Below are 13,668 nucleotides of genomic sequence, written 5' to 3'. Positions count from 1 at the left end.
TGCAGAAAATATTTTATTTTTTACGTATGCGATTCATAAAATTTAAAACAGCGTTTATCGTTAATACTTACATGACTAGCCTCATTAAAAACTAACAAACTTTTCATTCTTATTTAAAAAATACATTGCTGATTAAAGATCCCCAGCTTAAATTAGGTGTGTTTAAATGTTAATACTTTTATTTATTATTAAATGTATACATAGTGGACGTGAATTGAGAGGAATATTATACAGATCTATTTGTGGATGTTACAATTAAGCTCGATAGAATTAATTGATGAGTTTATTGTAGAGATAGAGACGCAATGATATACTGTAAATCACATTGTAAGTATTATTCTTTATCATATACGCTTTATACATGCTTTCAAATGTTTGGTCGTTATTATAGCAAATATTTCATTTGCTTTGATTAATTCGCCATTCGCGAATAGCCCTTTCTTCATATAGGGGACAAACCGTTATTTTAATATTATTTTATTAAATTCATTTGGTTGCTTGTAAGAACCACTGATGCCCTAAACTGATTGTAAATAATATATTTATATAATTTAATTATGAATAATTGATTGTACACTTTCTACAATTCCACTGTAAAATTATTTTTTACATATATCAATTTTGTCCCCACAGAGACATTTTGAAAAAGGAGAAATTGATCAGTCTCGTGCTAAAAAAGTTATGTTCGTCTCAATAGCAATAAATCTTAATATGTCGGAAGTATCACGTATAAGGAACTGCAGCATGGTATTTGTACCCTGTTCGTACACAGCCATATCGGTTAGCCATAATAAGCTTTCACTTTCTCCGATTTTTGTATGCTGATCTTTGCAGTTTGTCCAGCAATCCACTCTACTTTGAAAAAATTAATGATCCAGCCTCCCGCAATAAATACCGGTCATAAGACTTTCACCTTAACTTTGAGCGTGAATGACCCACATGCACGACGTAGCTCATCGTAAAATAAAATTAATACAGAGAATTGTTTTCTGAAATACGACTTAAGTTTAAACTAAGCGTCATTGACCAAGTTGAGAATTGAAGTGTTGCTATTAGAAGTTCTGGCTATGTCTGCTGGTCTTTCCAATTTCTGAAAATGTTCAACAGATTAGTGTATTTCATTATTCTCTTATTATTATTCGACTACGATAATATACTTATTGTGGTTATAAATATACGTAATACAAAACTTCCGGTCATGTCAAGTCGCACGTATTTTTCTTACCCATCATAATCACGAGGATATTGGCTGTTTGAAGATATATATATATATACGTATTATTGGTATAAGAACAATTTCGATTTATCCCGAAGCTGGTATAAGAATGTGCATTTCGAATAGAAACGGGACTTGTCGAAAAGTGAGAGGAGTAAGCATGGACTAGCATGAATACATTGACCTACTCCAGACGGGAGACAAGTGGGATAAGAAAGGAGAAAAAGATGAAATTAACTGCTGACCGATTCACAAGGGGACTGAACCAACGGGACTTGCTTCATAATGCTAGCAATTAAGCTATGCGACTTTTTTTCATTCTAGGACGTTATTGTTAAAAAATTGTAATAAAATATTTCTACACTTTAATTCATAGCTCAAAGAATATTTTCGTATGATTAGTAGAGGTAAATATTTATTATAATTAAAAAGTAATTACGCAATAATAGGTATGATTGACGGAACGAAAGCGGATACTCCAAAGGCACGCTTTCGGTCGAGTAATCGCGAGAATCGGACTGACAAGAGAAAGTGGTAGATTAATAAAGAAAAATAAAAAATTATTTTGACACTTTTGGAAAATTTGATTAAGCCAAGTAAAAGTTTGTAAATGAACTTGGAAGAATTTATGAATCTCGTGAATATATGCATGTATTTGCCTTCAAATTAGTCAGTATACTTTACGACTAATACGACCATGTACTAATTGATAAGAATTTTGAACGCATATTTCGCCTCTGCGGACTGCAATTAGATGTCTTAATTGGTATTTGCTATCGAATAATCTAAAGAGACGAAGAATAACGAGAAAGTGGGAGGGGTGGAGAAAGAAAAAAGAATAACGTTCATGAAAATTATTCTCGTCCCTTTTAACATTAGTAGCCTAGTTTCCGGAAGCATGCACAAGAGCGTGCCATCAAAGTGTGTCGAAGAAAGACCCGTAACACTCGATTCGTGTAATGAACAACTATATACTTTAAACATCGCGCGACCAAATCAAAAAGTATTAGAATAATACACTTAACTCGAGTCACGACAAGAATAATTAACAATAGAAATAGCAATCATACAATTATAAAGATTTACTATTAAAAAGTAATTTATTTATAACTACATCCCAAATAAGTAATTCTTGCTGCAGAAACCAAGTTCTTGATAAATAATTCAATAAGTAAAAGCAAAGATTCGTATAATAAAATCGAGATCGATAAAAAGTATTATAAGAGAGCGAAATCGGTCAGATTCAAGTAGGTACAGGAATAAATTTCGGTATATATAGCAAGTTTCTTTGGTTAAAAACTTTCATCATCGGTCTTCGGTTAGCCGGAAATGTCTGAAGCAGTTTCGTTGGAGTGGTAGTAGCTATAGCTAGCTCGGCTAGCCGAATGGTTCACTCGGTTCAGCTATGGACGCGCTATAGTTTGGATGGGAAGAAAGGTGTTTCCTTAAGCATAGCATATAAGAAACGCAACAGTATTAGTATAATTGTATATATTGGTTTGTATTGGCCGATCCGATACAGAGCTCGGTGCGCGTCTGCAAAAGTGTGCCGTCGCTGAGGAGAAAGACAGAGTAGTGGGGAAATGGGGGAGGAGGAGAAAGGGGGTGTTTGATTCGGTCAGACCGTAAAACCGAACACCGTACTACACCGTATACCGTACTTCGTGCTCGCCGTAGCCGTGACATTGCGCGCGCGCGCAAATGTTTAGCGGCCACGATATCGACCGTGCGGCTTACGAGAAGACCGTAGAAACTCCAAACGTAACCAAACAACCCTCGCGCGGACCTTCCTCTTCTTGCACTCTGCAATTTTTCCCTCCGTTTTTTCTCCCCAATTTTCTATATTTTTCCACATCAACGTTAAAGACGGGATAAGTTTTTGGACGTTGCAGCTGCGCCAGTCGCAGGAACTCTATTGCGCGGAATCATGTCGGACCAGTGTTCAGTGTTGATTTGATTCGATGATCTATTGAAGAAGTTCCGGTTCCTCTGGCGAAAAGGAAGCGGCGAAGCAGGAAGACTGCAGGATAAGGAGAACTCGAGTTGATTCTCGAAGAAACGAATGTCAGTGACAGGTGAGAAAGTGAGAAAGTAGCGGCGCGCACGCGTACCCATCGCAACCAGTGCAACGTTGCATTTCGGCCTACCTATCCAACCACCTCCTGGGGAAAGCGACCACTGCGCGGAATTTCTCAGGAAACTACCCACATTCTTTAGAAATTTACTTAACCACGCTTACAAATTTGTGTCTACGGTATTGTCGTACACGATTATAAAAATTTCCTGGATTTGTAGCGATGCAGAAATAATTTTTAATGCAAAAAGAAATATTATATTCGCACCAGTAGTATATATATATATATATAGAATAATGTAGAATATAATTTGAACATTATCGTTACTTTGATAATCTCAATCGCACAAAGCACAATATATCAGTTTACGAGTTATCTTTATCGTGATAAACCAGAAATGATATGATTAAATCGTGTCACGAATAAACGTCTATATCGTCTATTATTTTGCAAATATCTGCACCGTTTAATTAAAGTGTTTATACAAAAACGAATGAATTGGCACGTTCGATACGAATTGGGAATCTCAATCGATCGTATGAATATCATGCACGATGTATTTGAATGATAAGAATAATGCAAATGCAGTATACGTTAAAGATTACAAAAGTGGCGGGGATATGATAAACGCGTTGGGTGCGTGCACGATAATGAAGTCAAGTTGAGGTCAGAATTAGCGGTAGCTCGGTGATAAGACCGCGTCAATCGGCCATTTAGTCGTCATCGCGACCACGCGAGAAAAGCGTATCGCGACAAGTTTGAGTAATAATTATCGAACCAAGCTTAAATCGACGATACACACACACACACACGCACACAAGGTATTATTTAACGATATATAGTATATCCCATGAAAGACAAATTAGTGAGATTAAAAGAAACGTTAAGGTTTAAATAAAACATTGAAGAGATTTTGTCGAAGAGGAGAGTAACGTTATTGCGAATGATTTCAGGATGGCGCTTACATTTTGGGACAAGGTAGCTTTGGCGGTGATAGCAGCAGTTGGGCTTCGAATAGTGATAAGGTCGACTATGCTAGCATGGAGAAAGTTGATAGCACCGAATCTTGGTCTTGGATTGGACGTGGCATCTCAAGGACGTTGGGCCGTGGTAACGGGAGCCACTGATGGACTCGGGAAAGCTTACGCGAAAGCTCTCGCCAATAAAGGACTCGATATTATCCTAGTCTCGAGATCCCAGGCTAAACTCGAGGACACGGCTGCCGAAATCAAACAACAATACGGTGTTGATACAAGGATCATCGAGGCTGACCTGACCGAAGGCAATGTCGTGTATAATAAAATCGCCAAGGCCATCGAAGAACTCGAGGTGAGTTCCTCCTTAATGGCCACAATCATATTCTGTGTGTGTTTATCCTTATATATATATACTAAATTTCCGGTTGATCAACGTTTTAGGTTGGAGTACTCGTGAACAATGCTGGTGCGAGTTACGATCATCCAGAGTTATTCACGCAAGTTCCGGAGGAAACTGTCGCAAGGATCCTGCAACTGAACGTAGCGGCCGTTACTGGGGTCGCTAGGGCAGTTTTGCCAGGGATGCTGGAACGACGCAAAGGAGTGTTGATAAATATTAGTTCAACGGCCGGAGCCATCCCAAGCCCTTATTTATCGGTGTATGCTGCTAGCAAGGCTTACGTTGATAAACTAAGCGCTGATTTAGCAGCAGAAGCTGCGCCCAGAGGAGTCACCGTCCAGTGTATCCTACCAGGGCCAGTTGCCACGAAAATGTCAAAAATCAAGTGAGATATTTTGTGCTTGCATGGTTATCGGTTAAATTCATAGATTAAATTCTGGGAATGATTGAGCGAATTTATAATGAATGATTATTATTTCAGACGAGCAACGTGGATGGCGCCAAGCCCGGACAAGTTCGTGGAGTCCTCGCTGAAGACCATAGGAATCGAATCGCGAACGACCGGATACCCACCGCACATTTTGATCATCGGTTTTATAAACGCCTTGCGTTGTATTTGTGAGCGAGGAGCGGTATGGTTGGTGGCCAGAACGATGTTGAATATTCGTGGTAGAGCACTGCGGAGGAAACACAAACCCGAGGAAGAAGTGAAAAATATTCCGCCACGTGTTAACTTGAACCCCGATGACATTTAACTTTTCATTTTCCGTCTAATCGAACCAATTTATTCTTCTGTCGAATCACGCTTCGTTATTATTTTTCTTTCTCTCTTTCCCTTCAGCCTTTCGATTAGAAATTTAACGCGTGATTTTGACAAATTAGTCATTAATCTCGTTACCAAGTTGGCTTTGGAGAGTTAATAGTGTTATTGATGGTAGGCGATTATGATAGATAATTGTTGATTTGGTGCGATCATAAATCTCAGATATGCGCACACGATACTTTTGTAATGTCAAATGAATTTATGCTTGTTATTTTGTAATAAAAAAATTTATATTATTGATTTTTCTTGTCATTGTATTGTATATAAAAGTACGAGTTTTATGCTTTAGCTTGTATTTTCACTGAGAACATAACGAAAAGTCGACGCAGTATAACGTGAATCTACTTCCGCGATTTAAGGGTTCACAGGTCAGTCGTACAATTGTTTGGTAATCAAGCCAATGATCTCGGTGTAACACGTGTTATGATTAATTCATTGATTTGATTTTGTGGAACTGTGCATGACGAGACGATTTTTAGATAATTACCGGAGTGAGATCATGTTATATGTATATATATATATATATATATATATATATATTAGTATATTGCAAATAGCTTACCAATTCGTGAAGCGGTAGCTTTTCGGATATGATTGCACTACTATTAGGATCCGGAAGAAGAACTCCGCTATCGATCAAATTATTTGGATCTGTGCATAATGGTGTTCCTCCTCCAGTTTCGTTGTGACCTGTCATAAATATATTTTTATATTTTGTTTATATATTTTTTGTCCCTTATGTAACGTGTGCAATTATATTAGACTCGATGAATTCATAATAATATATACCTTTAAATAATGTACAGGTAGCACGTCGAACATTGTGCGCAAAGGAAAAACTGAATCTTTGCGGTGTGGCTTGCATTTTTCTGCGTTTCGAACCTACAAAGTTAAATTGAAAGCTTCAAACAAAAGCTCCATTAGATTGACATAAAAGTAACATCATGTTATACTAGTTTAATATAAAATTCACTTGTTCTGTACAAAGTGAAATTTGATCAGAAAATCAAACTCACGCCGCACAAATGCGGTTGCCAATCAAATCTAGAAATCGTAATATTGACAGGTATCAAACATATTTTTTTTATCAATTGGAGCGAACCAAAGGTACATTTGTGCCGACTCCATAATTCAGTATTATTTCTACCATTATACGAAACTATAGTAGTCAGGTTATTACCTTTATCTTCGCTCGTGGTTTTAGGATCGTCCAACGTTTTGGACGAGTTTCGTGATAGAAAACATCTGCGGAACTCTTTTTTAAAATCCATCATGTAGCTTCCATAGATCAAAGGATTTGCGCATGATTTGGCAACGGCTATTACAAATATGACGTTATGAACTTTTTGATCAATCAGCTCGGCGCTCTTCCTGTCAACGATATACCTACGAGACGGTTAATAAGTTAGCAAGCTGCAATAATTAGTCTCATTATACCGAAGCTCTCACCAAAGGATAATAATGATATAGGGTGTCCAGCAGAGTATGAAGACAGCGACGATTATAATAGTCATCCATAAAGTGCGACTACGAGCTCTTTCAATATTAGTCATGTCGGATCTTCTTAGTCTTAAGCGACCACTGGTAGCTCCATTACGAAACATTCCATCGCTGTTAATTCTGGTGATGGCTGCAAAAGATCCGCAGTATTACAATAAACTCTGTTAATAATATCAAACTTTTATAATATTTGATAAAATTAACCTTGTTTGCTTTCTCTCGTTTTGCTATTAATTTCACAAAAAATTCTGATGTATACCCAAGTAATAATGGCGAGTGGTACAAAGTACATAACCATTATGCAGAAAATATTGTAGATAGCTTTATCGACCTTTTTCGATTCAAAAAATTTGATTGTCGTGCATTGCTTGAAAGATGGCTGCAGTGGATGAGATTCTACTTGATAGATGAAACTCTGCAAAATATATTATATAGTATATTCTATGTTATTGATATTTAAAATAGAAGCTTTAAAAAATTGAATATAGGATCTATAGAAAAGTGTGTGTGGAATTGGTTACCAAATATATTATATGAAAACCTTTTAACGATCAACACCGTTACCTTTTTCTCAATACGTCTTCTATACTACGAAGATTGTAAATATACAATTAATACACAAATAAATTGTATTAATTAATAAACTTTATACTTTTCACTTTTCTCAGCCAACTTTTCAACAAGCTTTATTTCATATAATTTTTGCAGCAGTGAATAGTTCAAGATTTACAAAAAATATTGATTTATTATTTTACCTGTGGAGCTGCACAGATAATACTGTAGATCCATGCAAAAGTTAGCATGATCTTACCACGGCGTCTGGCAGCATTTATATTTAACGGCTGCATAACAGCGAAGTACCTGTAACGAGTTCATATATTTTTTATTGAAATTTTGATCCTAAAAACATTTGGAAAAGTAACAGAGCGTCGAACCAACCTATCGACAGAAATGCAGATTAGAATATTACTAGACAAATATAAACCAAACGCCCTAAGGAATAAAAGGATCTTGCAAGCCATGTTGCCAGCTACCCATTCCACTGTTATTCTCCAACCCACCTAAACATGGAAATTAACAAGTTGTGATTTGCATACCCTTCTATCCTCTTATCCATCATAATTCTGAAGCATTTTAGAGAGATTTGCCTGACACCTATTTTCAAGGTACTTAATATAACTCTGAAAATTAGATTTAATTTGACGTGGAACGGCAGCATCACTTTATATCTCTATAGTGATCGCACTTCAGGTATATAAGCTGGAATTTCATATTTTCTACCTAACCAGATTACCGATAATACCGATTTACGGTTAATAACGCGGTGCTTGAAAATTTCTTCGAAAAATAGAAATATAGCTCTCATTTTGTTAATTTAACATAATATTTACAAAATGAACTGTGGTTTAATAATCAATGAATAATCAATTTACAACTGAATTCTTCGATATTTGTATTATCAACTTTTATTATATTATTCTCAAAGCTCTTTATTTGATCGCTTCGTCCTCTGGCGTCTCCTTTCTTAGCCAGACTCGATCTTACATTTTACATTGTCGTTTATTTTAATTTGCCCGAATAGAGATCACTGCTACGTGAAATCAAATAAATCGAAAGAATGCAATAAAATAAATCAAGTGATCTCCTTACTTCAGTAGGTTCTCGCTATTCCCCACGATTGCTTTAATTTTAATTAATACTGTCTTTGATTTACATAAATTAATCGTGCTACTGGGGAAAGAGCAGGGATAATACGATTATTGTCAAAGGAGAAAGACAAAGCAGGATTATTTTGTAGCTTTCTCATGATAAGTCTGAAATAATGATGCTCGTGACAAATGAGGATTTTACCTTTTGTTTTAGCTTCTGTACAAAGGGATAATAATGTATTACTCTTATGCACAATAATATATAAATACAGACTCGTACCTCGACTGGTATCATGATAAAAATAACGACAAGATCAGCGACAGATAGATGACAGATCATCAGAGAAATCCTAGATTTTCGATGCCTGCCGCGTGACAGGGTGATGAAAATCATCAGGTTGCCGACGGCACCTACCAGGAAGCACATACAGAACGGAATAATAATCACCAATGAGTAATTCGTGAAGGCCGGTATAATCGTCTCATTTGCCTCTGTTAAATTACTCCTTGTCAAATTCGTTGTATTTTCCATTTTGCCAAAAGCACTTCGTAGCAGAACAATATTAAATCACTCCCGAAATTTAAACATCGAAAGAAGTGATGTTGAGTTAATACTGCAGTTTTACCTCTGTGCTGCACAAACTTCACTGCCTAGTACACATACAGAAGCTGCAGAAATCCAGCAGAGAGGAATGTACATAACTTCAATGAAATTCCAATCAAATTTGACACTTTGCACTCGCAGTTTATAAACATTTTTCTGGCGTTCAATTACTCTGCAAAAAATCATTCAATTTATTGGTAACAATAAAGAAAGAAACGTTTGTATTTTAAATCGAAGATAAATACATATCACTTGAGAAACTCAGATTTAAAATAGCACCCACGCAATTATATTTCTCAGATACGAGGTTGATTTAAATTTTTTTAAAGGAAATTTCCGTACAAATATTCGAGTATTGAAATTGATTACGTTTGAAATTTAAAAATTTTAATTCTATAGACTGGATGAAATTGAAATAAGTTTTTATTGCAAATGAGTTTGGCACTGTCTCGATAGTGGGAGAAGAATGGTCGCTTAGCGGCATGGTCAGAGAGACACATAGAGATATATAATCATTTACTCAAGGAACAATATGACAATGGCGCCGATAGAATACTGAGAAAATTCGCGTGTAAGCGCGTGTACGTTTCGCCGCTTAATGTTACTAGTATTCGCAGCTCTCGCTTCTGATCGCAATTACGCAAACTCGAACTTTAGCTCACAACAGTACCAGACGCTTTTCGACCCTCCCAACCCCTCCACTTTATCTCCTTTACCCTCCGAAGAAGCAAAGTAATCAAAATGGTACGTACATAGAATTTTACTAAACTTTCTCGTCCAATAACCGAGGCAAGTGCTCAAGAAAATTTGATTCATTTACTTTTTCACCTATCAAACTTTTCTCTTTCGGTGATAGCACGTCCAAATATTTGATATCATAGCGCTTTGATATGTTTTTTCATGGATGATTATACGAAAGGAACGAGAGGAAGGTGATGGGAAAATAATATAAGAAAAATAAATGTTTTACTCAAATAGATAGAGTGCAGTAAGTTTTATTATTCCTTTAGTGCCACTACAGTACAAGCTTCATGTCCAATTTTTATTTATTATCATAATAGGCATTCAAATGTGCGTTATATCTAGAATGAAGGAATAACTTTAATATTATACTTTTCCGATGTTATCTCTACAAATTTACCTTAACCAGCCATTCCTCCCATTGCTGATTGCGCCAAGTCCATTCCAGATTTTAACGCTTTGCTAGGCATACTTGCCATGTCATCCATCAATGGCAGAAATTGAGCATTCTAAAGGAAATATTAAATTAACACGATTAGATTCACTGCTAGCCCCAACAAAATGACGGAATGTAAGCTAATTTGTTACACAAACTTGTAAGTTATTAAAAGTAGAAAGGATATACTTTTGAATGAACCTTAAATTTCTATTCTCAAAATATTACTTGAAAAATTCACCAGAAGATTTCTTTGAAATTTCTCTTGCATTTTATTAAAATTTATGTTAATATTGTAAATTTCTTACCGTCATAGTTGCAATGATTACGATAAGCAAAAAAGCCAGAAGAATGTTCTTCAACATGTTGCTGCTTTTTCTGTCTTTTACTGTGTGTTCTACCAATTGAACCGTTGGGCTGTTAATAATTTGGTCATACCACAACGCGCATATTTATATCAGCTTGTACCGTGATTGACATACAGTGAAAACAATTCATTTAATCAACAAACTGAAAAACTACGATCTACGATTATTATCACTGTAAACCACGCAGATGACTGTATACAATTTTGGAATTGAACAAATAACAACGATGGAGAATATGTAAAACTCTACGATTCTTGGAGAAATAGAAAAACTAAATCTCTGAGTTTATTTTAATTTTCTATTATCCTCTTTATCGCTTTATCTATACTGAAACTATTATTCCCTTTGCGCGAAACCCAACACGCTAGCCGTTAATACTTAACAATAACCGGACAGAATCCTTATATATGACATATTAGAAAATTATTTGCCTTTGTGCTGCATATGGCTTATGCAATTCTGTTACCATACATAATTGTATACATAATTAAAAGATAAGTAAATTACATCGAGTAAAATAAAAGCAAATCGTGCAGTTTTTATTTTATTTCAATCCAAATCAACAAACATACAGAAATAATATAATTTCAATTATGCTTCCTGCTTCCATACGTGTAGGAATTTTAAAACGGTGCGAATGACGAAAAAGTTGTGTCTGTCGTACAAAGGATCTGGAAGAATGGAAATAATAAAAATTAATAAACATTCATAGGGGGCATATTAAAGAATTGAACGAACAAATTGTACAGAATCATTGTCAAACCTGAGGTGCAACTGATCAACGTTATACTATTTCGCTTATTGCTCTGGGATGTCGTCTTCGTTTGTGTTATAATTCAAAGCTCTGCGTTTTCTTCCAGCTCCTCCATTTCCGGACAATCCCTTTGCTCCCTCTGCTGCGTCTTGAACCAAAGAGGATGGCATCTTCGCTGCACTCACAGCGGCATCAGCACCCGCTGACCAAGTACCCGCCGCTGACGAAATCGCGTCAAATCCGCTGCTTATTCCGGTTCCAAATGTCTCCATTGTTTTCGACTGTCTTGCCACCTTTACCCAAAATTCCATCAATTAGCTACTCTAGTCAACGCAATATATAATTACCAAAATATAATACAAATATCAATATAGAAATCCACTCACTCGGCTCTTTACAATTGACTGTCCACTAGGATCATTCTCGTTTCTGGGCATCTAAAATATATCAAATTTTTATACTACGAAGCACAATCTTACATGCATCATATTATATGATATGCATATATATATATATATATACATAAAGCTGTTAAAATTAATTTACTGCTCTTTTTAGCATTTTCCACTAATTACTTTCGTTTCATTTGAACGCGTTTTAAGCAATATCAGAGTATGACAGAGTGTAGAGACATTTATCATTATATAGAGTACGATATAATAATAGAATTTTTAACTCACTGCCAGAACCATAACGCACAGCGACAGAAGGAAAATTGGACGGAACATCTTGCACAATTTGATTCAACGAGAGTGCGAGTTTTGATATCAACCTTTACTATTAAAGAGAACTCGTGCGTTCTCTTATATATCAACCAAAATGTATCACATTTTGCGTCACTGACGGAGCAAAACAATACGTTATACTGCAGCAGGAAGCGACTGAATCTCATCAGATCACTATCAAAATATTTATATAACGCTCAATCAAAACTTTGTGGGTTTTTATTCTATCAATTTAGAGATGTCCAAGAGAGTAAACATAAATTTTTCTGACTTTTTTTTAGGCAATTAAAAATATCATATTGTTTTTATTCCAATTATTACTTTATGTGAACTTTTAAAATATAGTAAATAAATTTATTAAAAAAACTATATTGCTGCTGATTAATTAAGAAATGTATATCACAGCTGGGCAAAATTATTTCCGGTTGCAAATAAAAGTTTCGTGCACTCGTATCTTGCAGCTTATTCATTTGTAATCGTTCTGTTTTTATTATTCTTTTTTGCACGTATATCATACCTCGCGATCGCAAAATTATCGCTCTTAAAAAATGATTAAATAATTGTGTTTTCATTTCAATTATATAATTCACTGTCAAAGGCTGCGATATTTTAGATATCCCTTGAATTTTATTATGGATTTAAATTAAAATAAAAAGTTTGATAACTGAAAAATCTAAATAACGACTAAACAAATCATTTTTGTTTATTCAAAAAGTTAATAAACAAGTTCGTGCATTACTCGTATAGTATTGCAAAAAGAACAATTATTGTAGATGGATTCAGTTTTTGAACTTTTAAAACACGTGCAAAAATGAAATATGAAGCTGTGCTATCTATAATTGCCAATTTAGCTAATAAGTTAAATTCTTTGTGTTAGGATCTGTGAATTAGTTTACTAATAAAATATTTATTATGCATGGAGGCACTGTGGAAATGAATAATAATTAACAGTTCGGTATTCGAAATTTTGATTCGGCAGTAAAAATTGGCTCCATTTATATATACATAGAGTCGAAGTGAATTCTTGATTATAACATCCGCGAGTCCTATGCACGTTTTATGCCTAACCCCTATTTACCCCATTCATTACAGACTTCATCAAAATAATTCGATAAAGAATTAAATCGTCACAAATTATATTAGCCAAATATGGAAAAAGGCTATGATAGCATAAAGAATACATAAGGCAAAGCACTTTAACACAACGTGGAACATAAACAATGTTATCTCGTTAACCATATTATAGAGATGTAAATTTTTTGAATAGGACCTTCCTGAAACTCCTGATGCCTATTTGCATTTAAATTGATTTTATACAAAAATTCATATCTCTTATTAGAGTTACGTATATTGACAAATGAATTATTTTTAAGTTCTAGTTATCTATGGGACATGATAAG

At 35.1% G+C, this 13,668-nt stretch overlaps 3 protein-coding genes and 1 long non-coding RNA gene across 5 annotated transcripts; 1 reads left to right on the top strand and 3 right to left on the bottom strand.

Moving 5' to 3' along the window:
• Positions 1–34: 34 nt before the first annotated feature.
• On the bottom strand, positions 35–9,697 carry LOC136773540 (adipokinetic hormone/corazonin-related peptide receptor variant I-like). Its single transcript, XM_066727283.1, has 10 exons — positions 9,490–9,697; positions 8,921–9,416; positions 7,931–8,052; positions 7,747–7,852; positions 7,196–7,406; positions 6,941–7,121; positions 6,672–6,877; positions 6,281–6,373; positions 6,054–6,181; positions 35–1,090 (listed from the first exon to the last, which is right to left on the bottom strand). The coding sequence occupies exons 2-10, from the start codon at positions 9,170–9,172 to the stop codon at positions 1,013–1,015; spliced, it is 1,377 nt and encodes a 458-aa protein (XP_066583380.1). The 5' UTR covers positions 9,173–9,416; positions 9,490–9,697; the 3' UTR covers positions 35–1,012.
• Positions 2,872–5,731, top strand: LOC136773541 (very-long-chain 3-oxoacyl-CoA reductase-like). Of its 2 annotated transcripts, none has more exons than XM_066727285.1 (4): positions 2,872–3,291; positions 4,245–4,620; positions 4,710–5,053; positions 5,150–5,731. In XM_066727285.1, exons 2-4 carry the CDS (start codon positions 4,246–4,248, stop codon positions 5,421–5,423), a joined length of 993 nt encoding a protein of 330 aa, XP_066583382.1. In that variant the 5' UTR covers positions 2,872–3,291; position 4,245; the 3' UTR covers positions 5,424–5,731. The 2 variants fall into 2 exon arrangements, with proteins under 2 accessions (XP_066583382.1, XP_066583381.1); XM_066727284.1 differs by lacking the exon at positions 2,872–3,291 and adding an exon at positions 3,961–4,112.
• Positions 9,698–10,223: 526 nt separating the features above from the next.
• On the bottom strand, positions 10,224–10,869 carry LOC136773636 (uncharacterized). The gene is made up of 3 exons (XR_010822658.1): positions 10,730–10,869; positions 10,386–10,494; positions 10,224–10,326 (listed from the first exon to the last, which is right to left on the bottom strand). It is a non-coding gene; the product is annotated as an uncharacterized lncRNA (long non-coding RNA).
• A 438-nt stretch (positions 10,870–11,307) lies between these two features.
• Positions 11,308–12,330, bottom strand: LOC136773476 (uncharacterized). Its single transcript, XM_066727184.1, has 4 exons — positions 12,224–12,330; positions 11,930–11,980; positions 11,553–11,836; positions 11,308–11,460 (listed from the first exon to the last, which is right to left on the bottom strand). The coding sequence occupies exons 1-3, from the start codon at positions 12,269–12,271 to the stop codon at positions 11,588–11,590; spliced, it is 348 nt and encodes a 115-aa protein (XP_066583281.1). The 5' UTR covers positions 12,272–12,330; the 3' UTR covers positions 11,308–11,460; positions 11,553–11,587.
• Between the last annotated feature and the right edge of the window lie 1,338 nt (positions 12,331–13,668).

This window comes from Prorops nasuta, unplaced genomic scaffold (genome assembly GCF_024137725.1).
Source record: "Prorops nasuta isolate Cenicafe-Biocafe unplaced genomic scaffold, Cenicafe_Pnas_1.2 PNAS00005, whole genome shotgun sequence".
NCBI classification, from domain to species: Eukaryota; Metazoa; Arthropoda; class Insecta; order Hymenoptera; family Bethylidae; genus Prorops; species Prorops nasuta.
This window is presented reverse-complemented; position numbering and strand designations above follow the sequence as displayed.

What these genes read in the sequence shown, in the direction of transcription:
- LOC136773540 (XM_066727283.1), bottom strand. Translation starts at nt 9,172, where the DNA reads ATGGAAAATACAACGAATTTGACAAGGAGTAATTTAACAGAGGCAAAT. An exon ending in TTATCATGATACCAGTCGAG is followed by an intron (nt 8,053 to 8,920) that starts GTACGAGTCTGT and finishes TTCCATGTTTAG; the next exon opens with GTGGGTTGGAGAATAACAGT. An exon ending in TTATCTGTGCAGCTCCACAG is followed by an intron (nt 7,407 to 7,746) that starts GTAAAATAATAA and finishes TATATTTTGCAG; the next exon opens with AGTTTCATCTATCAAGTAGA.
- LOC136773541 (XM_066727285.1), top strand. Translation starts at nt 4,246, where the DNA reads ATGGCGCTTACATTTTGGGACAAGGTAGCTTTGGCGGTGATAGCAGCA. An exon ending in AGGCCATCGAAGAACTCGAG is followed by an intron (nt 4,621 to 4,709) that starts GTGAGTTCCTCC and finishes TCAACGTTTTAG; the next exon opens with GTTGGAGTACTCGTGAACAA. An exon ending in ACGAAAATGTCAAAAATCAA is followed by an intron (nt 5,054 to 5,149) that starts GTGAGATATTTT and finishes TTATTATTTCAG; the next exon opens with ACGAGCAACGTGGATGGCGC.
- LOC136773476 (XM_066727184.1), bottom strand. Translation starts at nt 12,271, where the DNA reads ATGTTCCGTCCAATTTTCCTTCTGTCGCTGTGCGTTATGGTTCTGGCA. An exon ending in TGTGCGTTATGGTTCTGGCA is followed by an intron (nt 11,981 to 12,223) that starts GTGAGTTAAAAA and finishes GATATATTTTAG; the next exon opens with ATGCCCAGAAACGAGAATGA. An exon ending in AGTCAATTGTAAAGAGCCGA is followed by an intron (nt 11,837 to 11,929) that starts GTGAGTGGATTT and finishes TTTTGGGTAAAG; the next exon opens with GTGGCAAGACAGTCGAAAAC.